The sequence below is a fragment of the Copadichromis virginalis genome, linkage group LG10 (genome assembly GCF_057382275.1).
Source record: "Copadichromis virginalis isolate Kocher_CV1m ecotype Utaka linkage group LG10, C_Virginalis_male_GT1.1, whole genome shotgun sequence".
NCBI lineage: Eukaryota > Metazoa > Chordata > Actinopteri > Cichliformes > Cichlidae > Copadichromis > Copadichromis virginalis.
The window spans coordinates 21,885,313-21,912,735 of record NC_140627.1 but is presented as its reverse complement, the minus strand read 5'-3'; the positions used below and the strand labels follow the sequence as shown (position 1 = coordinate 21,912,735).

General features: G+C 39.3%; 3 protein-coding genes and 1 long non-coding RNA gene across 7 annotated transcripts in view; all 4 read right to left on the bottom strand.

Annotated features, from left to right (window-relative positions):
* Positions 1-10,365: 10,365 nt before the first annotated feature.
* LOC146700456 (uncharacterized) lies at positions 10,366-12,027 on the bottom strand. The gene is made up of 4 exons (XM_085470674.1): positions 11,740-12,027; positions 11,471-11,518; positions 11,166-11,270; positions 10,366-10,943 (listed from the first exon to the last, which is right to left on the bottom strand). The coding sequence occupies exons 1-4, from the start codon at positions 11,872-11,874 to the stop codon at positions 10,812-10,814; spliced, it is 420 nt and encodes a 139-aa protein (XP_085326800.1). The 5' UTR covers positions 11,875-12,027; the 3' UTR covers positions 10,366-10,811.
* A 1,661-nt stretch (positions 12,028-13,688) lies between these two features.
* Positions 13,689-16,442, bottom strand: LOC146700455 (uncharacterized). The gene is made up of 3 exons (XR_014922568.1): positions 14,675-16,442; positions 14,410-14,523; positions 13,689-14,240 (listed from the first exon to the last, which is right to left on the bottom strand). It is a non-coding gene; the product is annotated as an uncharacterized LOC146700455 (long non-coding RNA).
* Positions 16,443-18,141: 1,699 nt separating this feature from the next.
* On the bottom strand, positions 18,142-19,856 carry LOC146700454 (uncharacterized). Of its 2 annotated transcripts, none has more exons than XM_085470672.1 (4): positions 19,318-19,856; positions 19,142-19,189; positions 18,906-19,007; positions 18,142-18,777 (listed from the first exon to the last, which is right to left on the bottom strand). In XM_085470672.1, the coding sequence occupies exons 1-4, from the start codon at positions 19,450-19,452 to the stop codon at positions 18,661-18,663; spliced, it is 402 nt and encodes a 133-aa protein (XP_085326798.1). In that variant the 5' UTR covers positions 19,453-19,856; the 3' UTR covers positions 18,142-18,660. The 2 variants fall into 2 exon arrangements, with proteins under 2 accessions (XP_085326798.1, XP_085326799.1); XM_085470673.1 differs by having other exon boundaries at positions 19,142-19,186.
* A 189-nt stretch (positions 19,857-20,045) lies between these two features.
* The window catches only part of rad50 (RAD50 homolog, double strand break repair protein), a 33,260-nt gene continuing 25,882 nt past the window's right edge, over positions 20,046-27,423 (bottom strand). For all 3 annotated transcript variants that reach the window (XM_085470670.1, XM_085470669.1, XM_085470671.1), the window contains 4 exons: positions 21,892-21,977; positions 21,642-21,784; positions 21,354-21,487; positions 20,046-20,668 (listed from right to left, as the gene is read on the bottom strand). In XM_085470670.1, the coding sequence (XP_085326796.1) occupies positions 20,482-20,668; positions 21,354-21,487; positions 21,642-21,784; positions 21,892-21,977 (550 nt within the window). In that variant the 3' untranslated portion in view covers positions 20,046-20,481. The remainder of the gene's footprint in view (positions 20,669-21,353; positions 21,488-21,641; positions 21,785-21,891; positions 21,978-27,423) is intronic.

Genomic DNA, 27,423 nt, shown 5'->3' with positions numbered 1-27,423 from the left:
ATTGATAGAAATCAGATTTAACTACAGAGGACACATGTTTGTCCAGCTTGAAGGAACTGTCCAAGACAACACCCAGGTTCCCCACAGTGTCAGAAAGGGAGTCAGCAAAGGGCCCAAAAATACCAATAAGTTCAGCCCGAGAGGAGGGAGTATCAAAGATTACAATTTCAGTCTTCTTATCATTTAGAATGAGGGAATTGCTCAGTACTTCATTCATACAATCGGAGAAGTGTTGCAATGACGACGTGACATCCTCAGCTAGTTCAAAATAGATTTGAATGTCATCCACATAGAAGTGGAAAGAAATATTGTATTTATCAAAGATTCGGCCCAAGGGTAACAAGTATAAAGAGAACAGCATGGGACCCAGCACAGACCCCTGGGGGACACCAGAGGTAACAGGGGCAATGGAGGAAGCGTAGGTACCTGTGGTGACAGAAAAGGACCTTTCTGAGAGATAGGATTTAAACCAGCTAAGGGCACTGCCCGTGATGCCCACCAGATCCTCAAGCCTCATTAAAAGGACATTATGGTCCACCAAGTCAAAAGCAGAGGACAAATCAAGCAAAATTAACACCACAGGGCGCCCAGAGTCAGCAATTGAGAGAAGATCATTAAAGACTCTCAGTAATGCAGTTTCCGTGCTATGGCGTGGCTTAAACCCCGACTGAAATTTTTCCCCAATATTATTTGCATCCAAATAAGTTTGAAGTTGGGAATGAACAATCTTCTCCAAGATTTTAGACAGAAACGGGAGTTTGGAAATGGGTCTAAAGTTAGCGAGGTCATTCTGATCAAGGGAGCTCTTTTTAAGTATAGGTTGCACTACAGCGTGTTTAATAGCAGCCGGAACACAACCCGATAACAGTGACAGGTTAATTAATGATAAAATACAGGGCCCAATAATGTTAAACCAATCTTTAATAATGCGAGATGGTAGGATGTCATGAGCAGCGTTTGAGTTTTTTAGGTGATCTTATACCCTTAAGAGTAGGGAGCGAAATTGGATCAAACTGATTGAGGTTAATAGAGAATCGTAATGCTGGGGCCTGACTCATCACAGGGGGGTCTGAGACTCTTAGAGATAAGATTCTGCCTGTAAAATGAGTTAAAAAAATTTAACAAAGGGCTAAGGAAGCCAATCTAGGCATTTCAGGACAAGGATTGATCAATGAGTTAAAAGTCTTAAATAAAATACGTGGGTTGTGACTATTATCCGCAATGGCACCCGACAGAAAAGCCGCTTTAGCCAACTTAGCAGATTTCTGAAATTCCAGGCAGGTCCTGCGAAGGATATCAAAAGACACCTGGAGCCTATCTTTTTTCCACCGTCTCTCAGCTTGGCGGCAAACGCGTTGTAAAGCGCATAAAGAGTCATTTAGCCACGGCTGAGAGCAGCTTCTAGGCCATTTTACTTTCATAGGGGCCACAACGTCCAGTAAAGAGGAGCAGGTAGAGAGAAAGGAGTTAGCAAAATCATCAACTGAAGAGGGTGTAGAATGATCAAAGTCAGGGACAACAGATTTAGAGAAAGCAGCCGAAAATTCAGCCACAGTCCCAGGATATATTATGCGCACAAGACGTCGAGGACCCTCAACGTTCTGGTCCAATTTGCATAACTCAGCATCAAAGATGACTGGGAAATGATCGGAGATTCCAATGTTGCTGATGTCCCTGATACAAATGTCCAGTCCATAAGAAAAAATCAAATCAAGGGTATGTCCTTTAAGGTGGGTAGGTGCATTAACCCACTGGATAAGATTAAAAGAGTCAACTAAGTTTAGAAAATCCTTGGCAAACACATCATCTTTACAACAAATGTGAATGTTAAAATCACCAGTGATAAGAACATGATCATAATTTAGATAAAGAGATGCTAAAAAGTCACCGAAGTCGTTAATGAAAGTCTTATTATATTTTGGGGGACGGTAAATCACAACACAGAGAGTCAAGGGGGGACCAGCAAGTTCCAGCAGCTGAGCTTCAAAGCTAGGGAACATAGGGGAAGGCAGGTGCTGTACTCGGAATTTATTCCTAAAGACCACTGCCAGTCCTCCACCCCTGCCCGAAGGTCTCGGTGAGCTAAAAAAGGCACAATTCACAGGAAGGAGCTCTGAGAAAGGGAAAGACTCACCGGGACGAATCCAAGTTTCCGTCATGAATAAATGAGTCTGAAAAAGACTTGTCTGTGGAATCCATTTCAAATGGATTAGACCTCCTTAGAATACATTTGGTGAGGTTTTCCAGCAAATCAGGTAGTAGCTGTTCTTTGTCTGACAACTAGAATATGAAAAAAATCTTAAATTATGAAAACCCATGACTTTTGAAATACACTTAAAAGAGTTATCACGTTAGCCAGTTCAATGATCTTGAAGGTATTCAGGCAGCTTGTGTTACGTTTCCCATGACATTTCTTCTCTGAATACATTTGGTGAGGTTTCCCAGCAAATCAGGTAGTAGCTGTTCTTTGTCTGATGGCCGTACTTTCTTGAGTACTTCTTTGCAGTTTATCTGAAAGACAGGAATCTGTGTTCAGTATATATGCTCAGTTTTGCAGATGCATTTGTCTACCTAAAGTGAGAATAGCACATTGTCTCTAAATATTTACAACACAGACTGACGCTTTTCTTTCCAAGCTCCTTAGACTATGATGACCTGGATGACTGAGAACCTTCACAGACTACACAGATTTGTTGTTCTTAAGTTGGAGATGTGTCAAAATAGATAACTTACATCTGATTTCTTAATGAATATTTCCAGGTTTCTCACAATTTCTTTCTCGTTGTCATTTTTGGCATGCTTTTGTAGGATGTCATTCACTTTGCAGAAGAAGTTATTCTGTATGGAACACAAGGACGGATTTATAAGCTTTTAAAAACACATGCATTTACAATTATACAAGTTGGCTAATGTTTTTTCTGCAGTTTGTCAAAATAAATAAATAACCAACTCAAACTGCCAATCAGCAGAACAATTCAAGAAAACTGAATGAATTAAAAGGAACATTGTTTCAAAGACATGAAAAAATGTCTCCTCACTCCACATCCACTGTCAGCCAGGTCAGACACATCCTCCACACAGAACCTCTGTAAGAGCCAAGAAAAAATTACTTTGTCAGCTAACACTTTTAACATATTGAATCGTTTGTCTAGATAAGGTACCAAAAAATTTAATAGAATTTAATAGAAAAAAAGTATTTGTAACTGAACATTGCAAACACCTTTTAAAGGTTTTAACAAGTTAGGGCACCAAAAAAATGTTACAAAAATTTCAAGCTAAGTGTCACTCAAACAATTGTGCTTATGCGATGAACCCTTACCTCATTCAGATCTCTGTTGTATTTCTTAGTCAGGTCAATGATACGGTTTAGGTTGTCGTTACTGACAGGATTTGCAGCATATGGATTGATCAGCATGGCCACAGCAGACATCAGCACAAACATCATCATCTCCATACTTGTTGTTCGTTGGCTGAAAAGCAGAAGTCCTTGAAGTTGTTGTGAAGTGCTGGCTGAGAGCAGGTTATTTATACCTGCTCTGTCTACGCCTTCATCACATTTGCCAGTTACAAAAAAACCAAAAAACAGTCTGCAGCTCCTTGGCGATAAGATCCATGATTAGTTTGTGGTCAATGAGCAGAAACGAAACTATTTTTCTCAGAATAACCAATAGACTTGGTTGCATTACAGAAAAGATGAAAAAAAAAAAGGTACTTTCAAAAGAAACTTCATTACAGACTGTGATCCACGCAAAGTGATACTGCTGAGAAAAATGGGGGAAGACTCAAACAATCTTAACTTTGATTTGAGGTGTGATTTTAAATCTGGCCAAAGGGGGGAGTCCGGTGACGTAGGCTGTCAAGATGGCAGCTTGAATGGGGAAGCTCCGTCGCAGTGGCAGCTAATTTGCGTTAGACTTAGAACATTGCGCTACACAACACTTACAAAATATCACCCCAGGGCTGTGGGAAGCTTGAAGACTCTTTGTGAAAGCTCATAATGCAGAGTCACTAACAAAAACTTACGCTTCAACGGCAAGAAGGCGCTAGCAAGGAAACCTCGGCGAAAGCTAATGATGTGCGCCCGCCCTCACCTTCAATGTCGGATACTATCCAGGCTGCTACAACTGAACAAATGGCCAAGGACATTGCAAGTCCATTGCAACCGAGACACAAGAGAGCAAACTCAATTCTATCCAAATTGCTACGAGGGCAGTGGAGGCTAAGCTAGAGGATATGGCTACTCGAATAAGCAACGCCGAGTCTCACCTGGATTTCCTTGAGGATGCTAGCAGAGTGCTAAAGGAAAATCCTCCTGCTACTAGTGACGAGGTAAACGCTCTACGACAGAAATTAGATGATCTTGAAAACAGAGGATAGAGAAAAATGCTGCACTTTCCTGGCTTTCCCGAGGGCTGTGAGGGTTCGGACGCTCTGACACTCGTGCACAACACAATTCCACAACTCCTTACAACTTCCTGGGCGGGCTGGAGATTGACTGCGCACACCGCAGCCTAGTGAGACGCAAAACTGACAGTCATCCCCCAAAGATCATCATCGCCTGATTTCTACGGTTCCAGGACAGGGAACGGATCGTGGAAGCTGCGCCGAGGCTGGGGCAGCTGAGCTGGAACAACCACCACATCATGATCTTCCCCGACTACTCCAAACTTGTCATGGACAAACGAGCAGCATTTAATCCCTGTAAACGGTTGCTGCACGAAAGGAAAATGAAGTTCTCCCCACTTTTCCCAGCAGTGCTGGTGCTGAAAATGACGGCGGGCAGACGTGAGTTTACCAACCCAAAAAAAGCCCAGGACTACATTCTGTCTTTACCTTAAGGGAGTTATTTACAGTCATGGGCTTGGATTTAAACACAACCTTTTTTTTTTGCCCTAGTGTTAATTAACACACTATACACGATATACTTTGTACAAACTGTTTAGTTTCAATATTATAGGGCTTCGTGGTTTGATTTCTTGATCAATCAGCTTGATCATCAGCTTGATCAATTGCGATTGCAAAATTCTGGCCAAGGTACTAGCAACCAGATTAGATAAGGTCAAGACTTACCTAATACACCCCGACCAAGTCGGTTTTATTTGGACTCGCAGCTCTGCCGATAACATTAGATGCCTAATTGATATTATGTGGGCAACCCAGAATAAATCCCCTACGGGGGACTCTTCTCCAGCTATAGCCCTCTCCCTAGATGCAGAGAAAGCATTTGACAGGGTAGAGTGGTGTTTCCTATTTTGTGTAATGGCTCAAAATTCACAAGGTGGATCAAACTTCTCTACAACAATCTAAGAGCATTACTACTAATGAACCGTATTATATCACAGTCCTTCGACCTCCACAGAGGTACAAGACAGGGCTGCCCACAGAGTCCTCTGCTTTTTGTTCTAGCTTTAGAGCCTCTGGCAGCGACAATACGTAGAGACCCTAATTTTCCAGGTATCCAGGTCCACAATAATAATCACAAATTGATGCTCTATGCTGACAATGCTCTGGTCCTGATATTGTAGCCAGAACACTCTCTACCTGCTCTCTAAAGAATTATTAACCGGTTCTCTAATATATCAGGATATAGAGTAAATTGGTCAAAGTCTGAAGCGCCCCCTGTGACAGCCTTCTGCCCCAAAACCCTGTTCCAGCCAGGGGATTTCAGCTGGCCTCAGACTGGTATTAAATACTTGGGCATTACGTTCCCCCCTTTGTTATCTAACATAGTTCAGGTTAATTTTGAACCTCTATTGAACACGTTCAGAACCAACATAATTAGATGGTCCCCTTTGTTTCTCACCCTTTGGGGCAAAGTTAACATCATCAAAATGAATTGTGCTCCAAAATTTAATTACCTACTACAAACACTCCCGCTAAAAATCCCATGGTTTAGTCTTGAGAGTACTTTGTGGTCACCACTCCCTCCGATGCACATTTTAACCACCAAGCTCTCACCAGATATACAAACCCACCCCATTCTTTCGTTCCTGTAGACAGTCTGGAAGAAGGTGGCCTTGCTATTAAATTTTAACTCCTACCTTCATACTAAGGCCTCCATATGGCTCAATCCCAAACTCTGCATTAATAAGTCTCCGTTCTTCTGGAGACTGTGGGTCCAGAGAGGGATACTTGTTCTTGGAGACCTGTATCAGGGGAGAATTCTCAAGTCCTTCAACGACCTTAAAGCACAGTTTCAGGTGCCACAGAGTCAGTTTTGGAGATACTTGCAGCTCCGGCACTTATTGCTCAAAACCTTTGGTTCTTCCTCCTCACCACCTCCAATTATTGAATATCTCAGCTACATCAAAAAAATCTTTGGGGGAAGTCATGAAGTCTCTAAATATTACTCAATGCTTGTTAAGGGCACGAGTAAAGGGCTACCTGCCCTCCGATTAGCTTGGGAAGCTGACCTTGGTGTGGTTTTTACAGATCAGGAATGGACTACAATTTTGCAGAATAGTAAAAAGGTGTCCAGGGAACTTAGAACGAGACTAATCCAATTCAAATTACTACACCAGATTTACTGGTCGCCACACAGACTGTACAGGGCAAACCTCATACAGTCCCCTGAATGCTGGGGATGTCAGACTGGGGTGGGCACATTGACCCATATGATTTGAAGCTGACCTAAAACCCAAATCTTTTGGACTGAGATACATGACTTTATCAAATCAACCATACGATGGGATATTCCTTTTTCACCAAGACTACTCGTTTTGGGGGACCCATCACTCCTTAAACATGCTCTGCCTAAGGCTGCTGAGTGGGTACAGACTGCATTGATGCTGGGGCGTAAACTCATTATCTCCCAGTGGAAGGCCCCTTCCACCCCACCTGTCTCTGTATGGCATGTTCAACTAGGGAGACTTGCTGCACTAGAACAACTCTCATACAGGCTTCTGAATAAAGTGGAAAGCTTCCACCTGAAGTGGGATCCATATCTGTTCAGAGTAAAAGGATCAGACTAGAACTTAGAGTGGCACAGACATTGGGATTCTGACGAAGCACTCTCAGGGATGACAGAGTGTGGCATGCAGCAAGACCCACGTAGTCAAAGGATGGCTGTGTTTTTGTTTGTTTTTTTGCTTGTTTGTTTATCTCTTGTTTTGTTTGTCCCCCTTCATTTTGGGTTTGTATTCTCTACTGTTCTGCTGATGCTTTTTTCATGTGACGTAATCTGTATCTACAGTGGACCGTAGTGTTCTAAAAATACAATAGAATATTAATCACAAAAAAATCTGGCCAAAGGGCCAATGATTTTGGTTTCCACGGAAAATTGTTACATCACTTCCTACACATGATGGCGCAACATCTAAACACAAGAGGAGGAGGGGGAGTAAAGTGTGCCTGCTCTGTGCTGACACAGGAGCGGCGAGTCCGGCGACCTGGCTGTTTCGTCTTTTCCCAAACCACAGCACTGCAAACAAGAGCGGAACTTAAAGTAAAGAATCAATCTCACCAGGCTAGTATTGATCCGATATCGATGCCGACTTGGTATCGATACAATCGATATTTGGATCGAACCGCCCACCACTAGTACAAAGTGTGCCAAGAAAATATCACTCACATTGCATCACCACCGCCAGCAGCCTAGAGCGTTCATACACGGCAGCATGGATCCATGCTTTAATGTCATTTACACCAAATTCTGAAGCTACTGTCTGAATGTCACAGCAGAAACTAAATCATCAGACCAAACCACATTGTTCACATCCTCTATTTCCCAACTTTGGTGAGCCTGCATGATCTGCAGCTTCAGTTTCGTGTTCCGAGATGTCAGGAGTGTGACCTGGTGCAGTCTTCTGCTACTGTACTCAATTTGATTCAAGGTTCAACATCTTGTTGCAGTTGTGTACCTGACAAAATGCTGGTGATTATATATATATATAACTGATAGACGTTTTTCTGTCAGGTTCGGTGGCTTTTCATCCACATCTACACCCCTTACATGTGGGGTCCCTCAAGGATCTATCCTTGGCCTAGTCCTCTTTTCTCTTTACATGCTCCCATTGGGCTCTATTTTCAGGAAAGATGGAATCTTATTTCACTGCCGATAATCCTCAAATCTACTTTCCTCTTAAAAGAATTCTACAGACTCTCTAAAAGTTTTGCTAGACTTCTTTGATGACATTAATTCATGGTTTGCTTTCAATTTTTTGAATATAAACGATCAAAAAACTGAGATTGTACTATTTGGACCTTCTAACCCTTATTTTTCTTTTAAGGGTACGGTGGCCCTGAAAGACCAAACGAACTGCAATTTAAGAAAACACCAGCAATAAGAAAAACGCTGCAAAAGCACACAAAATGCAACAGAAATAGGAAAAACGACAACGGAAAAAGGAAAAAACTAAACAGAAATAGGAAAAATGACTACGGAACTAGGAAAAACGAAAACAGAAATAGGAAAAAACATATTTCCAAAAGCACAAGGAAAGTGTTTCTGTGGAGACAACCCGTCGGACCAGTTGCAGGAACCAAAATATGCTAAGAATTGCGCTGGGAGACTCTTAAAAGAAGTGGAGGATCTATCAGTTTTGTGAGGAAAGAAAAGGTGAGAGGTAAGTTTGTTAGCCTAACTATTAGCCTAAAAATCCGTCATCAGTTTTATATGAATCATGATAAAACACACCTCCCATGTTTTGGGTTCTCAGGGCCACCATATAAGGGTGACCTTGGGCCTCTGGAAAAGTCTAGAACTCCCATTGCAAAAAATCTGGTAGTGTTCTTTAATAGCAATTTTTGATTTGAGAAACAAATAAATTCTGTTGTAAAAGCCAGCTTCTTCCAGCTCAGGGCCTTTGCAAAAATTAAGAACATTTTGTCATCTGCCCACTTCGAGAAAGTAATTCATGCATTCATTTCATCCAGGCTTGACTCCTGTAAAAGTCTTTATTTTGGTATCAGCCAGGCTCTGCTCTCTCGTCTTCAGCTTGTTCAGAATGCTACAGCCCGACACTTGACAGGCACTCGTAAACATGACCATATTTCCCCAGTCTTGGCTCATTTACAGTGGCTTCCAGTACTTTACAGTACAGTAGAAATGATTTTAAGATTTTACTGTTTGTTTTTAAGTCTCTAAATGGATTAGCTCCATCAGACCTCTCTGCTCTTTTAACTAAAACTATTCCAAATAGGTCAGCTGATAAGTTGCTTCTAGTTGTCCCTTGAAGCAGGCTAAAAAAACAGTGGAGACCAGGCCTTTGCAATTTCTGCTCCCAAACTTTGTAATAGTGTCTCTTCAAATTAGGATCTGATCCGTCTGAAAACACATTTTTAATCACTAGCTTTTAATTGTGACTGAGTTTTTGTTTTGTTCTTTGTGTGTGTTTGTTAGACTTATAGTCAAGACCGCCTAAACCAAGACCAGGGCAATACCAAGACCAGAGGGCATCGAGACCAAGACAAGACCAAGACAGACCGAGTCAAGACAAAGATAAAGTCGAGACAAGACAGAGACCGAGACAAAAAAAAAAGTCTTTATACTGCAGCCAGATGCTGCTTCGTTTATGGGTGTCAGGCATATTTATGTGTTTTTGCGATGCACCTGCACAGCCCTTCTCACCCCTGTCTACTGTCTCACTCACTTACTGAGAGGACAGACGCACGCTCCACTTGACTGTCGCGTATCTCACCCTCTCTGTTTTTCACATAATGATATTATCCTATATCCTCGCATGTGATTGGCCACAATATGGAGGAACTGGAGCATAGCTGAGCCACTGTGTGAGAGCTGAGCAGTGAAAGGAAATTAAGTGAGGAGGTGGCTCTTGCTCAATGGGAATCGACTCTTCTGATTCACTACAAAGCACTCTCTAAGCACGGCTTTTAGAGCTGATGCTTTTGCGCATGACACATTATCGAACGTTGTGTATCATGGATACTGATTAATATTAATACTGTTACATATTAAACCTAGCCATATTTTCAAATTATGAGGAAAGTTTATATATACGTGATACTGAAAGCTTCAAACCACTATGAATGCTCAGTTTGCGAGTTCTTTTCTATTTACAGAGCTGTGGGATGTCACAGCTGTGGCTGTGAGTTAGCAGCTCCACCCACCTGCTTTGGGTGGAGCTTGTGGTTGTTTTGATTAGACTGCCAATCACAAGGAAGCTGACTTGAAATGCATGCAGTATCAAAGCCAAAGGTTCACTCCAGAGCATGGATGGCATGGGGAACTCTGACAGAGACCAAGAACTGCTGCAAATGAATATAATATCTCCCTATTAAGATGTTGAAAGGGCAGAATGATATGAAACGATCTGCGAAAGGTTCAGTTTTATAAAAATTCAGGTTTAAAATAAAGAAAATAAAATGTTTGTTACAGTAGATTGACACAAAGCATTTCCACACAAATTCCACTTCTGGGCAAATGTGATTTATTGTTCTGTAAACACTTGTTACAATGTGGTGTTAGAGAATTACAATAAAAATATCACTCAAATATATTATTAGAACCAGAATTACTTTTACTTAAAAAAGAAGCAAATTTGCAGTTGTACAAAAACACATTAAGTTGCTTTCTTAAACTTTGTAATGATCAAAGACAGCTACAGATATATTTCTGCTTTTGCAGTTAAAACATAGTTCAACCAAAATAAATCTTTGTCTTGTACTGAATTTAGTATCAATAAATAATAAAAACTGCATAAAAAAGACAGAGAAAAATCAGTGATAACTTACCAAACTATATAAAAAAAATATATAATATGAAAAAAATGCTTGAATTATGAAAACCCATGACTTTTGAAATACACTTAAAAGAGTTATCACGTTAGCCAGTTCAACGATCTTGAAGGTATTCAGGCAGCTTGTGTTACGTTTCCCATGAAATTTCTTCTCTGAATACATTTGGTGAGGTTTCCCAGCAAATCAGGTAGTGGCTGTTCTTTTTCTGACGGCCCTACTTTCTTTAGTACTTCTTTGCAGTTTATCTGAAAGACAGGAATCTGTGTTCAGTATATATGCTCAGTTTTGCAGATGCATTTGTCTACCTAAAGTGAGATTAGCACATTGTCTCTAAATATTTACAACACAGACTGACGCTTTTCTTTCCAAGCTCCTTAGACTATGATGACCTGGATGACTGAGAACCTTCACAGACTACACAGATTTGTTGTTCTTAAGTTGGAGATGTGTCAAAATAGATAACTTACATCTGATTCCTTAATGAATATTTCCAGGTTTCTCACAATATCTTTCTCGTTGTTATTTTTGGCATGCTTTTGTAGGATGTCATGCACTTTGCAGAAGAAGTTATTCTGTATGGAACACAAGGACGGATTTATAAGCTTTTAAAAACACATGCATTTACAATTATACAAGTTGGCTAGTGTTTTTTCTGCAGTTTGTCAAAATAAATAAATAACCAACTCAAACTGCCAATCAGAAGAACAATTCAAGAAAACTGAATGAATTAAAAGGAACATTGTTTCAAAGACATGAAAAAACGTTTCCTCACTCCACATCCACTGTCAGCCAGGTAAGACACATCCTCCACAAAGAACCTCTGTAAGATCCAAGAAAAAATTACTTTGTCAGCTAACACTTATAACATATTGAATCATTTGTCTAGATAAGGCACCAAAAAATGTAATCGAATTTAATAGAAAAAATATTTGTAACTGAACATTGCAAACACCTTTTAAAGGTTTTAACAAGTTAGGGCACCAAAAAAAATTTCAAGCTAAGTGTCACTCAAACAATTTTGCTTATACGATGAACCCTTACCTCATTCAGATCTCTGTTGTATTTCTCAGTCAGGTCAATGATACGGTTTAGGTTGTCGTTACTGACAGGATTTGCAGCATATGGATTGATCAGCATGGCCACAGCAGACATCAGCACAAACATCATCATCTCCATACTTGTTGTTCGTTGGCTGAAAAGCAGAAGTCCTTGAAGTTGTTGTGAAGTGCTGGCTGAGAGCAGATTATTTATACCTGCTCTGTCTACGCCTTCATTACGTTTGCCAATTACAAAAAAACCAAAAAGCAGTCTGCAGCGCCTTGGCGATAAGATCCATGATTAGTTTGTGGTCAATGAGCAGAAAAGAAACTATTTTCTCAGAATAACCAGACTTGGTTGCATTACAGAAAAGATGAAAAAAAAAAAAAGGTACTTTCAAAAGAAACTTCATTACAGACTGTGATCCACGCAAAGTGATTTCTTGGAAGTATACTGCTGAAAAAAATGGGGGAAGACTCAACCAATCTTAACTTCGATTTGCGGTGCGATTTTAAATCTGGCCAAAGGGCCGATGATTTTGGTTTCCACTGAAAATTGTTACATCATTTCCTACTGTACAAATTACAGTGAATGGTAGTGAAGATTTTTGACTTGAGTATTTCATTCACAATCTGATACGTTAATTAAATGTTTCCTTAATCCCTTGGATGGATTCTTACTTTAATGTTGTTATACTAAATTCTGGTTCTACCATCTAAATATTGCAGCAGAAATCGAGACTCAACATACTTGGCGATGATTTAAATGGTTTCTATTGTAGAATTGTAAACTGTAGCCTCACTATGTTATTCTTAGCAAACAGGAGTGGCACCTTATGTGTCTTCTGAGGATGTACCCTTTCTGCGTCGAAGTTCAGTGCAATTGGGCTACAGTACAAGATGTGTTGTGCATTCAGAGATGCTCTTCTGCATACGATCAATCTAACAATTGGCTATTTGACTTAGAGTGTTCTTCCTATTAGCTTAAAGCAGGGGTGGGCAACCACATGCCTCGAGGGCTGGTGTCCTGCAGATTTTAGAAGTGTTCTTGATCCAATATAGCTGATTCAAATGGCTAAATTACCTCCTCAACATGTCCTTTAGTTCTCCACAGGCCTGGTAATGAACTAATCATTTGATTCAGGTGTGTTGACCCAGGGTGAGATCTAAAACCTGCAGGACACCGGCCCTCGAGGCATGGAGTTGCCCACCCCTGGCTTAAAGCAGTCTGGCCATTCTCCCCTGATCTCTGCTATCATGAAAGTATTTTCGCACAGATAATTCGGTTTTACTTTTTCAGTTCATTCTCTGTAAACCGTAGATTGTTGTGTGGGTAAATCCCAGTAGATCAGCAGTTAATGAAATACTCATCTGGAACCAAGAAACTCGTCACGCTCAAAGTGACTTAAATCACTTGTGGTCCTGATTCTGATGCTGTGTTTAAACTTTAGCAGGGCATCATTACCATGGCTGCATGTATAAATATTTGCTTTCCGCCATGTGATTAACTGCTTAGATATTTTTGTTAATGAGCAGTAGAAGAGATATACATACAAAAGTGGCCAGTAAGTGTATATGCATACACACAATGTTAGACTGAGAGGTGGTGGTATCCTTAATATTGTTATCTCAGGTACACAGCTCTGTCAGTCAGTACAGCAGCTCCACCCACCTGCAGGTTAAACCTTCCGTTAGGGATGAGCAACCAATGAGAAAAGTAGCTTAGGGAGTGTAGTTTTCAAGCAAAAGGCTAATTTCAGACAGTGGATGGACTGAGAGTCTGCAGCTCGGTCAGTATAAATGAATCATGCAAAGTTATGCTAACAGAAGCCAAGAACTAAAATAGTGAGCCACAAATGACGCCATCATCAAAATGTGATCTTAACAGCCAAATGTGTGTAAAAGTTAATTGTCTTGCTATAAAGCCCAAAGCATTTCCATACAAACTGGGACTTGTGGATAAAAGTGATTTATTATTGTTCTGTAAACACTTGGTTCAATGCAATGTGAGACAATTGCAATAAATATGTAATACAAATATATTAAAAATCCTTAACTTAAATAAAAAATAAATACGCAGTTGTACAATAACATGTCAAGTTGATCTGTTGTGCTGTTTGACGACAGCTACACATAAATTTTTACAAATGCAATTAAACACAGCTCAGTCAGATATGTCTTTGCTAATGTACCGAATATAGCTACTATTAAATAACATCAACTGCCTAAAAAGGAAGAAAAATACTGTCTTAAACTATAGAATGAAATAAATATCCAATGCTTGAATTGTGATAAATTACAAAAAGAAAAAAAAAAAAGAACAAAGAAAATGACTTGGAAGCATTATGGCAGACAGTCCACAGATCTGGAAGGTATCCAGGCGTGTTTTTATTTTCCACTGAAGTTTCTCTTCTGAATGCATATCTTGAGGTTTTCCAGCAAAGCCGGTATTGGCTTTTCAGTTCTTGCCTTCGGCACAGTCTTCAGTACTTCAGTGCAGTTCACCTGAATGACAAGAAATCAGCTGAGCTCAGTACAATATGTTTTATTGTTTTGCAGATTCTTTGTCTCACCAAAGACACAACAGGTAGATTTAGTACATTGTCTCTAAAGGTGCGTAACACAGATTTGATGTATACCTTATATAGGAAATATGTCAGAGAAGATATCTTACATTTGTGCCGTTAATAAACACTTCCAAGTTTCTCACAATCTCCTTCTCTTTATATTTCTGCTGCTTTGTGGCATGGTTTTCCAGGATCTCGTGCACTTTGCAGATGAAATTATTCTGTATGAAACATAAACAAGTATTAGCGTTACAAATAAACACAATTAAAATGTTAAAAAGAGATCACTGTTCTTATTGCAGTCTCTCAAAAAAGAAACCTGAATGGAAAGCTTGCAAACTGTTTCAAAGACATGAAAAGTAGTCTTCTCACCCCACATCCAGATTCAACCAAGTGTGTCACATCCTCCACATAGATACTCTGCAACGTTGGAGAGACAAATTGTCACAATCAAGTTTTAAAAACTTGAACAAAGCAGAAAAAATAAAAGTAAACTAACAACAAGAACAACAAAAAGCTCTATGAATGCTAAGAGGCAGTTAAATGTATAAGATACGGTCTTACCTCATTCAAAGTTTTACTGTATTCTTGAACAAGGTCAATGATATTGTTTAAGTTCATATTGTAGATGGGATTTGCAGCACATGGACTGATAAGCAGGGCCACAGTAGACACCAGCACAAACGTCATCATCTCCATACTTGTTATTAGTTGGCTGAAAAGCTGAAAAGCCTTTAAAGTATTTCTGCTCAATTGTCAGCTTGCAGGTTGCTGTGAGGTCTTGGCTGATGAACAGATTATTTATACTTGCTTTGCCCACGCCTTCACCACAATTGTCAATTACAAAAAAACCCCCAAATGCAGTCTGCAGCGATGGAGAGATAAGACTCATGATTAAGTTGTGGTCAATACGCAGCTTGAGAAAGGAGAACAGTTTCTCTGAAATGAGTCTATACGGTGGGCTGCATTACAAAAAAGGAGAAGAAGAAAACAACAACAGACATCTATTTACAATGGTTACTTGAAAATATTCTCATAAAGTTGAGAAGACTTGACTAGTCTGAAGTTTGATTTCTGATGTGGTTTTCAATCCCGCCCTCATACAGGTGCTGGTTTTTGTTTAGACTGATTACTATTTCATCCGTTTCTACTGTACAGATTACACAGAGTTTGGCAGTAAACATTTTTCGACTTGATTATTTAATTCATGAACATCTGATGTTTTAGCCGTTTCCTCAATCGTTTGGTCAAACAGTAACTGTAATCTGCAGTTTTGCCCTAATTTTCTTACCAAGAAACAAGTCTGAGATGATTTGAGCTTCGTGATTTATGATCACTATTTTTTTTTTATTAGTCCTTTATCTATCCACGTAAAAATCTCATTGAGATTAAAAAAAGAGAGACCTGGCATCATGGCAACAAAAGTCAAAAATGCATGTACCTCATAAGTATATAACATTTAAAACAAATACAATATCCCCGTACGAACATGTGAAAAATATACAATAACAGATCAAATTAAGAGCGATATTAAAAACAATCACACTGAGTAAAAGAGTTATTCCCTCGTTCCTTTAAGATGGACTTAAACTCCCCCAAGGTAACCAATTCTAATAATTTTAGTTCCTTCTGCAGATTATTCCAGGAAGCAGGGGCAGCGTATTTAAATGCCCTTTCCCCCAATTCTGTTCTGATTTTTGGGACAGATATTGTGAAAATTAAGGCTGTACTGGTTGTGGTTTTTACACATATAAACACATAAATAAGAGGGAACCAGCCCAAGGAGAGATTTATAGGTAATATGGTGCATTATCCTGATGGAAATGCACCATATCATGCTGAATGCAGTGCATCCACTGCTAACCTTTGTATATTGTATATTTTATTTTATACATATGTACACACACACACACACACTTGTATATATACATATTTGGTATGCATATTCAACATTAATGAATCAATGGTACGGAAATGGAGAAAGTAAGGAGAATGAGTTGAGCAAAGTTTGACTTATCTGGCTGTTCTGTTTCACTTAATGCGCCTTATGGTCTGAAAAATACAGTAAGCATATTCCTACGAGAATCCACCCTTGTGTATATGCAACTACCAGCCATTTTGTTAGGTACACCTGTTCAGCTATAGCATCATGTTGACCTTTGAATCAAACAGACTAGCAGCAGATTCTGCTTTTGACATCTAAGAACAGGAAACTCAGTCTACAGTCCACAGAGGCTCACCAAAATGAAACAAGGGGACTGGAAATCGATTTTTTGGTCTGATAACATTCAGACAGTGTTGTGTGGCAGGTGTTTTGTTGCCAGACTTGGGAACGCTTGCGGGGTGGCTCTAGCTCAAGAGACACCGCAGACATTCTTATATTTGTTCTTAGAATTCTCATTCTTATATTTTGCTTTGTTCTTATGTCATTGTATTTTGCACACCTCTGTTGCTTGTGAAGCTTGCACACAAGAATTTCACTTACATGTGCTGTACCAGTTTACCTGCACATGTGATGTGACAATACAAGTGATTTGATTTGAAGTGGTAAATGGACCGATTCTGCTTTTCTACTCCCAGAACATTCAAAGTGCTTAATCCAACATGCCTCATTCACCCATTCACACCTGCACTTTCTTCTATGCTTAAATGCTTTCCATCTACCAATCGCACACATTAATGCTCCAATGGATGCAGGTTAGTATTTTGCATAAGCATATTTGCCATGCAGATCAAAGCAGCCAGGACTCAAACCACCAATCCTCTGATCAGCAGATGAGTAGATGATCTGTGGTGTCTCTTGCGCTAGAGCCACCCCACAAGCGTTAAAAAGTCTGGCAACAAAACACCTGCCACACAACACCGTCTCAATGTTATCAGAACAAAAAAAAAATCGATTTCCAGTCTCCTTGTTTCATTTTGGTGAGCCTCTGTGGACTGTAGCCTGAGTTTCCTGTTCTTAGATGTCAAAAGCATTATCTGTTGCTAGTCTGTTTGATTCAAAGGTCAACATGATGCTGTAGCTGAACAGGTGTACCTAACAAAATGGCTGGTAGTTGTATATACACAAGAGTGGTTTCTCTTAGGAATATGCTTACCGTATTTTTTCAGACCGCCAAGCTCTCAGTCAGAACATGCTATATCATGTTTAGGTAGAAACTAGTGAACTAACGTCCTGCTAATTTCCTACTCCATTAAATGTAATAAATTCTGTTTTCATGGATGCCTGGATGTTAAACTTAATTGTTACACCTGGTGAAGCAGCAACACTCATCATTTTTATTAAAGATGAAAACATTTAGACAGTTTTTAACTCTCAGTGATGCTGCAGTATTTGTCTGACTTTGGGACCTAAAGCGGACGGAGTTTTGGACCCAGATTATTCCATGAGGCTCCTGACTACAGTAGCCGTAATGCTCCAACAATCCATCAAGTGGTGCGGCTTCGTAGCTTGCCAAAGTTGTACTGAAACATTTTTTGACAGATTTTTAAGCGCCTTGTACCACATAAAATTGGTTTGAGGTCAGTAAGCACACTACATATGATTTTTGAGAAAACTTGAAGGATTTTAAGTGTGCCTTATAGTCCGAAAAATACAGTACATGAATCTAAGGTACACAGTTGTGGCTGTGAGTACAACCAGCTACTCCTAAACCTTCTATGTAGGAGGAGCTACCAATCAGAAGACAGCTGGCTTACAGGGAGTGTAGCATTGAACCAATCATGCAAAGTAATTATAACAGAAGTCAAGATACTGAACTGAAAATATTGACAAGTATGTCCTCTTTTCAGACAATAGGGACTGAAGGACTGAATAATACGAGACAGCTTGTCAGAAGTAAGGCGTCATCAAAATTTAATATAAAAATAAAACAGGATCAAAATGTCTGTTAAAGCTGACTGTCTTAACATAAAGTACAAAGCATTTCCATACAAATGCAGCTTGTGAGAAAAACGACTTCTTGTTCTGTAAACACTTGTTTCAATGTGGAGTGAAAGAACTACAACAAACATCCAAACATATCAAAATGTGAACTGAACTTGTTTTAAATAAAATATAAATATGCAGTTTACAATAATGTGCAGTTGCTGCCTTAACTGTTGTAAAGTTTAATGCCAGCGACGGATGCATTTTTACTTATGCAGCTTAAAAATAACTCAACCAAAAACGTCCCTGTGAAAGCACTGAATGTAGTTGCTATTAAATAACAAATAAACTGCATAAAAGAGAAAACTATACCAGAAAATAAATATCCAGTACTTTAACTGTATCAAACTGTGACTATGAAAAACATTTGAAGACGTTACCAGATGTCAGACAGTTCACGGATCACGAAGCTAATCAGGCATTTTTGTTTTTAGATTCCCATGAAGTTTCTCCGGCGAATGCAGTTTGCAAGGTTTTCCAGCAGAAACGGTATTGGCTTTTCGGTTGTTGCATGAGGCACGTTAATTAGTTCTTCTGTGCAGTTCACCTAAAAGATAAGAAAACACCTGGGTTCAGTATGATCTCGCTCACTGTATTGCAAATGCCATTAGTACATAATCCTTACATATTTGTAACATAGATGGGACATTTTCATTTGGCAAAAAGATATCTTACATTTCCTTCTTTAAAAAACACGTCCAGGTTTCTCACAATCTTCTTATCCTCCGTTCTGTCATGCTTTTTCAGGATGTCATGCACTCTGCAGAAAAACTTATTCTGTATGCAACAGGAGCGAGAACATATTCACTTCAGACGTGTTTAAAATGAATGACATTTAAAAATGTAATCCAATAAAACTGAATGCTCTACAGGGAACACAGTTTCAAAGAGATGGAAAAGGATCCTCTCACCCTACATCCAGATTTAACCAAGTGTGTCACATCCTCAACATAGAACTTCTTCCACATTAAATAGAAAAAATATTTGTCAACATTTAAAATTTTAACAAGTCAAGGCACCAAAAACGTTATAAAATGTTCAAGCTAAGAGTCAAAAAAATACTCGTTCTTATGAGATGAGCCCTTACCTCATACATAGTTTTATTGTATTGGTCAGCCAAGTCAATGATATGGTCTAGGTTGAGACTCCGGACGGGATTTGCAGCACATGGACTCATCAGCGCAGCAGACACTAGCACAAGCATCATCATCATCATTTCCATACTTGTACTTAGAGTGAAAACCTTTAGAAGATGCGTCCTCAAAAAAAGCCCTTGAAGTGGTTGTTTGGCTGTAGTCAGATTCAAGTTTGTTCTGAAGTCTTGGCAGATAACAGATTACTTATACTTGCTTTGCCCACGCCTTATCACATTTGCCAATTGCAAGAAAAAAAAATGTACGAATTGTGTGACAAAATTCTTGATTAAGTTGTGGTCAATGAGCAACTTTGAGATAAAGGCGCTGTGTTTCTCTGAAATAAATCTACAGCAATTAAATAATCTTACCTTTGATTTGTGGTGTGATAATAGGTTAATAACTTTGGTTTCCACTGAATGTTCTGTAATTTTATTCTCAGCTAATGACAAATGTACACCAGCTAAGATTTTCAAGTTGAATATTCCATTCATCACAATCTGATATGTGACTTATGTGTTCTTTAGGGTTTTTTTTTTTTTTTTTAGCTATATATGAATTTCAATGTGTAATTTCCCCCTATTTTTTTAAGCAAAGCATGTGCTGTTGCTGAAAATGCCATCTGATGGCTGCTGGTCACTAGTCAGAGCAGTATTTCAATAAATATGTAGAAAAGTTTCGACAGTTTTTAGCAGTTTTATTTTTCCCCCAAAACAAATCCAAACAGCTCTTTTCCTCACGCTGGATTCCAGCACAACAAGCAAATTCTTCATGGATTAGAATCAAGCTTTTTGTCCTTAAATATTTCTGATGTTAACAGAAGCCTATTGCTTTTGTTTTGGCACTTCTTCTAACAGTTTCTTAAGGATAATTACGGTTATAATACGTTTATATAAGGTTATTGACGACTGACTTCAAAAACAAACACTATCAACCAAACATGCCTTTGCATATCAGTTAAATTATAGTCAGTTATTAAACAAATGATGTGCGAATGAGTTTTCTTCATGCCTCCTGAAAAGCAAACCTGAACGTGGTCTTTGCCCAAATAAAATCAAAGCAAAGAGATAAAGCATTAGTTTACATTTCCAAAGCAGCTTTTCGAATCACTTCAGTGCTCAGTGAAGATAGGATGAGAGGGAATTGATGCTGCACTTTGTGATTTCAGAGTTCTGATCCTGGTTCTTACGGATACGATAGAAATGTTCAATGTAGCTGGATCGCCCGAGCAGCTCCACAAAGTCCTCGTCGTGAGTGATGATCAGCAGCTGGAAGTTGCGCTGGCGAGAGCGACTCTTAATGATTCTGAAGAAAACAGCAGGAGATAAAGAGTTACATCCCACTGCAAGGAAGACAGTGGCTGCCAAGGTATACAACTAGAAGTCTGTGTTTAATGTTTTGACAGGTCGGATGCTGGTTTCTCTGTCCGATACATTACACGGTCTGCTCCAGTAAAGCCAAAATAGTTCAACTTTTACAGAGGAATGGGCATGACAACCTATACATCCTGTAACACTTCAGTGGGCACTGTGTAGGGACACAGTATGAGGCTTGAAGGATAGCACCAATCTACATTAAAACAGAGGAGTCTGTTTTTTACTACTGCAATAATTAAACAGTTCTTTTTAATTCAGTATCACCAGCTGTGCACTTCTTTTTATTTCCTGGTTTGAAGCCCATCTACTCCTCAGTATCTATAGCAACATATCTACATCAAAGGGGCCTTTTTGGTACAAAGTTAACTTGGATTTAATGACAGCTTTTAAGCCCAAGTGAGGTTCCAGATGTGATGAGGCGGCTTATAAATGGGACCGAGCACATTAGACATTCCCTAAGTGTGTACTTTGACACTTTGCTACTTAAACTATTTAAAGGATTTGGTTTTGGGGCTAAAGAGACAGCTGTCAGTTAATGTTAGGAGCTGTTGCATCCTATTAATGAGGGTTTTCACAAGTATAGCAGTAAGAATACTGAATCCGTATATACGCACTCTACAAGGGCATGTGCCAGTGACTCGATGTTCTCTCGGTCCAGGTTGGTTGTGGGCTCATCCAGAGCTAGGATCCCACAGTTCAGACAGAACGTCTCTGCCAGAGCTAGACGGATTATCAGCGATGCCAGTACCTAGACACACACAATCATATTTTTAAAGAGGAAGACAACAAAATGGTCACATCATGTTTGATTCACTGAGAAGTTTGACCTTTTTACTGCATGTCACATGCAGGTTTCATGCGATGTAACCACAAAACCGAAAAAAAAAAAATCATTTTTTTACCTTTTGGCCAGCGCTGCAGCGTCCTCTCATATCCAGAGCTGTGTCTCCTTTCACCATAACTACTCTGTAGTTGTAAACCCTCCGCCTCACTCCAGCAGATGAATTCTCATCCACATCAGATCTGATCTCCACATACTCAATATCTGGAGAGAGAAGAGAATAGATAAATGACAGTAAGGAGGGGGAAAAACAGTATTTCTGAAAATACCACAAATTAATAATAGCGCTCTCTTGTTAATGTGAGACACACCTTGACCCCTGTAGGTGCTGCGCCATAGGTCTCGTATGATCTTATTGATTTCATCCATCTTCATACTGTGGAATTTCATGATGGTTCTGTGGAAAACAAATAAAATTAAAAATTAATATACTGCTCAAAAAATTAAAGGAAAGGATCACAATGGGGAAAGAAATATTATACTGGATATATCTACTGATATGGACGTTATGGGAGTAGTTAGTATTGGCACCACATGCCTGCCTGACAATGTCAGGGCTCCTAATGAGATGACAGATGATGTCCTGGGGGACAGATGATGACCAGATCTGGACCAGGGCATCGCTGAGCTCCTGGACAGTATGAGGTGCAACCTGGTGGGGTTGGAAACACAATGTCCCAGATGTGTTTTTCTGATTTAGGTCAGACGAGTGTGGAGGCCAGTCAGTGGTATCAATTGTTTCACTCTCCAGGAACTCCCTACATACTCTGGCTACATGAGGGCAGGCATTGTTGTGTACAAGGAGCAAACGAGGACCCATTGCACCAGCGTAGCGTCTGACAATGGGTCCAAGGATTTCATCCCGGTGCCTCATGACAGTCAGGCGGCCGTTGCCTAGCCTGTAGAGGTCAGTGCATCCCTCCATGGATATGGCTCCACAGATCATCACTGACCCACCACTAAACTGAACAGTGTGACAGGGACCATAATGTTCTCCATGGCTTCTCCAGACCTTTTCACATTATCAAATGTGTTTAGGGTGAACCAGCTCTCATTTTGAAAAGCACAGGGTGTCAGTGGTCGATCTATCAGTTCTGATATTCTGTGCCAAATGCCATTCACGCCTAACAGTGCCCGGCAGTGAGCCACTAGAGTAGGCCCACTAAAGGATGCCGGGCCCTCAAGCCACCCTGATTGTTTGTTCAGAGGCACTCACACGAGTGGCCTGCCAGAGTTCATTTTGTAGGATTCTGGCAGTGCTCATCTGGTTCCTCTTTGCACAAAAGTAGCAGATTATGATCCTACTGATGTGTTAAGAACCTCTAACAGCCCTGTCCAGCTGTCCTGGAGTAATTACCTGTCTCCTGGAATTACCTTCATGCTTTAGATATTGTCCTGGAAGACACAGGAAATCTTCTTGCAATGGCAACTACTGATGTGCCATCCTGGAGGAGTTGGGTCAATATCCCAAAGTTTATTTGGCTTGATGCTATACTCTGATTAAAAAGTGTTCTTTTAATTTTTGAGCAATATATAAAGGATAAACCTAATTAAAGATAGATGTATTTATCTACCAAAAAGCCACTTCTACTAGACATTGCTGCATGGGACATCTAAGTTTATTGAAGTGCTATTTCCCTATTCGCAATCAGGTAAAAAGGTTATAACAGGTCACATCCTACCATTATGTGTGAGGTAGTTATTAAGCAATCCCCGTGTCTGCACATCTCCAGATATTTATCATTTATTCGACAGTGGATAAATGCGAAAAAAAAACCCAACGTTTGCACAAAATTGAAACATTCAAAAAATAAGCATCTGATCAACTGATTACAAAAAATGAAAAACAACAGCAACGTTTTTTTAATCTTTCAATAAATGTATCTATAATATTGACAGGATATGAAATCATACATAAGATACACGCTCAGCTGGATTTTTTTTCACTTTCCGGAATACCAAGAAACTTTTGGTCTATAATCTAACAAACTGATTAGAAACATGAAATGTGGTTTGCAAAAAAAAAAAACCTAGCGATAACAGTACAACTAACGGTATGTCTTCTGTAGACCATATATAGTGAATAAACCATAAAGTAAAAATAGAGATAGTAGGGCAAGTATCCGCCTGTCCAACCTATTACATCTTCTTTACAGAACTTCTCATGCAACAAAAGGAAGGTGTGACTAATGACTTCCATTATGTGAAGGTGGTGTAATATTTGTCCCTTTAAAAAGTAATCCCATTTTGAGTTTTATTATCTTGTAATATAATAATACAGCATTTCTTTATATGAAAATACTGCATTAGCATTAGGTAACATTTAGTCTCAAGATGTCTACTAATATCCTAGAATATAACAGAAGTAAGGCAGGGCACTGTCTATCATCCATTGACTTTAGTAGGCTGACTTAATCACACTAGGTTTCAAAAGTTCAGGATGTTTAGTGCAGAATTCTGCATTTTCTTGATGAACTTTGCTATAGAAATACTAAAACTGTTGTATTGTGATGATCTTCCAGTTCAGAAAAAAATCCCAAAAGGTTGATTCTGTTCACCTAGATTGCCTAGATAGACATGTCGAGGAGGTAATTTAGCCATTTGAATCAGCTGTGTTGGTTCGAGAACACATCTAAAACCTGCAGGACACCGGCGCTTGAGTGACGAAACATTTCAGTGGGAGAAATGTTTCGTCATTCATCCAAGTGACATCATCAGTATCAGTTCTCCCACTGAAAACGCTACGTCTAAGACGAACAGAATCAACCTTTTGGGATTTACTTACCTGGATGATTGAGCATGCATCAAGACTTTTACAACAAAATGTTATTAAGTATTCTTTGTAGAACCTATTGCACATATAGGAGAAACATGAAGAAAAGGCTTTACATTACGCCACTGTCAGTGCGCCCCAGGGCGGCTGTGGCTACAATGTCGCTTGCCATCACCAGTCTCTGAATGTGTGTGTGAATGGGCGGATGACTGAACGTGTAAAGCGCTTTGGGGTCCTTAGGGAGTAAGTAAAGCGCTATACAAATACAGGCCATTTACCATTACATTGCTTCAACACAGGCATGTTTTCAGGGTTGGCAGCAGAGCATAAACTGGACAGACAACCAACTTTGACCAGGGGGCATTCAACTCAAGTCATACTGCTAAAAACCCTTGCTATGCATATTTACAACAATATACACACAGTAAGTTCATAGAAGACTGTAGCCATTATTCTATGAATTTCTATGTATAAAAAGTGCCAAAATATCTGTCTTGGATTGCAGGAGAAAAAGAGGAGAGACATTTTCTCCAAGTCCAGAAGTGGACCAATCAACTCCCTGCACACTATGATAATGCAGTGATAGTGACTGTGAGCCCACAATATCCTCAACACATTCAATTAGTTTTGCAATTTTGAAGTAGGACCATGAATTAAAACTCTGAAGCTGAAGAACGACCTCATTTTAATTTGAGATACGTGAGGGGTACTTCCCAAAATCTGACGTGCATAGACTCGTCTGTTTAATGTCCGTCTCAATCAGGCTGAGTAACATGAGTTCTGCACACGCACTAAATTACTGTTGTGTATCATACAGACGCAGCAGAAGAGGTAATTGTTGTCACTCAGATCTCCTGAGACTTTGCTTTGGTAATGTAAAATGACATTCTGCACTCTCATTGGTAATCACTTCAAAAAGGGTTAAAGATCATTAGTGGTTACTTCACCCCCTTTCACTGGAAGTTGCTGACTCTCATTATACGGTAGCTGCAAGTCATTTCCTTTGTTGACGAACGTTTACATTCACAAATCTACAGAGCCCGCTCTACATCTGTGACCCAGTAAACCTGGTATCTCTTAGAGATGCCCTCGCTTTCCCAGATGTGTTTAAATACTGCTTGCAATGTATTCAAAACTGACGATCTAAGTTGAAAAGTATGAAGCGAGATGGGTCTGAAGGAATCAGATTTCCTTCTTATACAATGACTCACGCTCCTGTACCGACATTTACAAATTTAAATTATACTTGGATAACTTTTCGCTTTTAATGATTGCTAAAAGTTAGAGTGTGAGGCTTGAACTTTCATGGACTTCTGAAGAAGGGCATGAAAGAAAATGTTTAAGAACCGCTGAGCCAACACATATAGACTGTTATTTTGACCAGAATACAATGAAAGCTATGCTGACTCTTCAATAATTAGCAAACACAAACTCTTTAACTTTGACTTTCAACTACCTTCATTTTATTGAAAGTCACATTATCAGTGACTTCTAGCTTTTGCTCAGTTCTGCACAGACAATTTTTGCACACTGATTCATTTTTTTGCGTCCAAATCAAAACATCTTACCATAGAAACCATTTTCTCTGTATTCAAATAGAAACTGTGACCTGGATGTAATGTCTGATGGAAGGCTCTATGCCTTGCTTGCAATCTTGATAACACTGCAGGCTGTCATGCCTTTTCTAACCCACACTTATGGGTAAATGATGCTTCTGCTCTCTTCAGATACCGTACTCAGATGGTATCAGTGATGGTGAGCTCACACATCCTTACCAAGGCCTTTTATCCTTATTAAGTGTCTCTCAGAGTATCCTGATCTCCAAGAATAAACAGTTTGCAAACATGAATATATTTTTAATAGAAAGAAAGGATAATTTAAAAAAAAAAGCCTGATACATTGACAAATAAACGTAACCTTCAGGTGCTTTTGATTTGCTATAACACAGTTGCATTTAAATAGAAAACCCAGACATATCTGTACAACTCACTGTGTACAATGTCATGCTTTGCTACCTTGCTGATAAATTTTCAATTATTTGCACATTTCAATCATGAAAATCAGCACTGCAAATGCTGAAGCCACATAAAAATGATGGCATTGATAGTTATGCGGTGATACAAAATAGGAAGTGAACTCTCTGCTCTATGAGATGTTTTTTTTCTGTGCTTGGAAGGCTTGCATGTCGAGCAGGATATTTTTCACCACAATAGCAAATTTAGGTTAATCTAATAAGTAAGTTTAAGTAAGTAAGTCTAAGTCTTTTTTTAGGTCATTTAAAACCTGTTGGAAAAAAACGTCATCATTAGATAAGACTTCTTTTGAACCTTCAGAGTAAATGGATTAGCAGATAATACTAGTGATTCATCTACTATCCATTAACTGCTTAGTATGCAGCACTAAAACAGACATGTACAATCTTTGTTTTTTGCATTAATTCTTGATAAGATCTTACTTCGCCATTACTCAAGTCACAGGTATTTAACTGTGCTTAACACAAAAATAATACACATGTTAAATATTTTGTGCACTCTGAGAAAAATAAGTCAACTCTTGTATCTCAACAGTATTCCTACTAGACTCTGGCTGGGCCACTCTGAAAGATGGATTCTGCTGTCTTTCCTTTGATGTTTACATTCACTGTCCTGCTGCATTACCCGGCTTGAGATAGTAAACCTAACATTATGTTTTAGGATTTTAGGCGGTCATTTCAAAAAGCATAAATAGTGGTGAGTGCTCTTTGGAAGTAAATCAAAATCAGTTCTATTAATCCAGAAAAAAACCCTGCCCTGGTAGTGGTAGACGCACATCAGGTACAAAGCTACACAGTTAACAACTCTGTTGTGACGTGCCACATTTATTCCGGTACAGCTTTAACTCTTGCTGTGGGGGGTTGATCTAATCGTTTTTATACTGTAACAGTTTCTGTGGGGGGTTGTTTTTGAGTTTTATAGTCATCTTTGCTGGAAAGTCTTTACACAATGACGTATGAGAAAACATGGAAGCATAACTCGGCATTAAGTCGAGATGCTTTTCAAAACACTCGGAAAAAACAGGCTCTGCAATTATT

What these genes read in the sequence shown, in the direction of transcription:
- LOC146700456 (XM_085470674.1), bottom strand. Translation starts at nt 11,874, where the DNA reads ATGGAGATGATGATGTTTGTGCTGATGTCTGCTGTGGCCATGCTGATC. An exon ending in ACAACAGAGATCTGAATGAG is followed by an intron (nt 11,519 to 11,739) that starts GTAAGGGTTCAT and finishes TGGATCTTACAG; the next exon opens with AGGTTCTTTGTGGAGGATGT. An exon ending in TGGCTGACAGTGGATGTGGA is followed by an intron (nt 11,271 to 11,470) that starts GTGAGGAAACGT and finishes TGTTCCATACAG; the next exon opens with AATAACTTCTTCTGCAAAGT.
- LOC146700454 (XM_085470672.1), bottom strand. Translation starts at nt 19,452, where the DNA reads ATGGAAATGATGATGATGATGCTTGTGCTAGTGTCTGCTGCGCTGATG. An exon ending in TGGTTAAATCTGGATGTAGG is followed by an intron (nt 19,008 to 19,141) that starts GTGAGAGGATCC and finishes TGTTGCATACAG; the next exon opens with AATAAGTTTTTCTGCAGAGT. An exon ending in TGTTTTTTAAAGAAGGAAAT is followed by an intron (nt 18,778 to 18,905) that starts GTAAGATATCTT and finishes CTTATCTTTTAG; the next exon opens with GTGAACTGCACAGAAGAACT.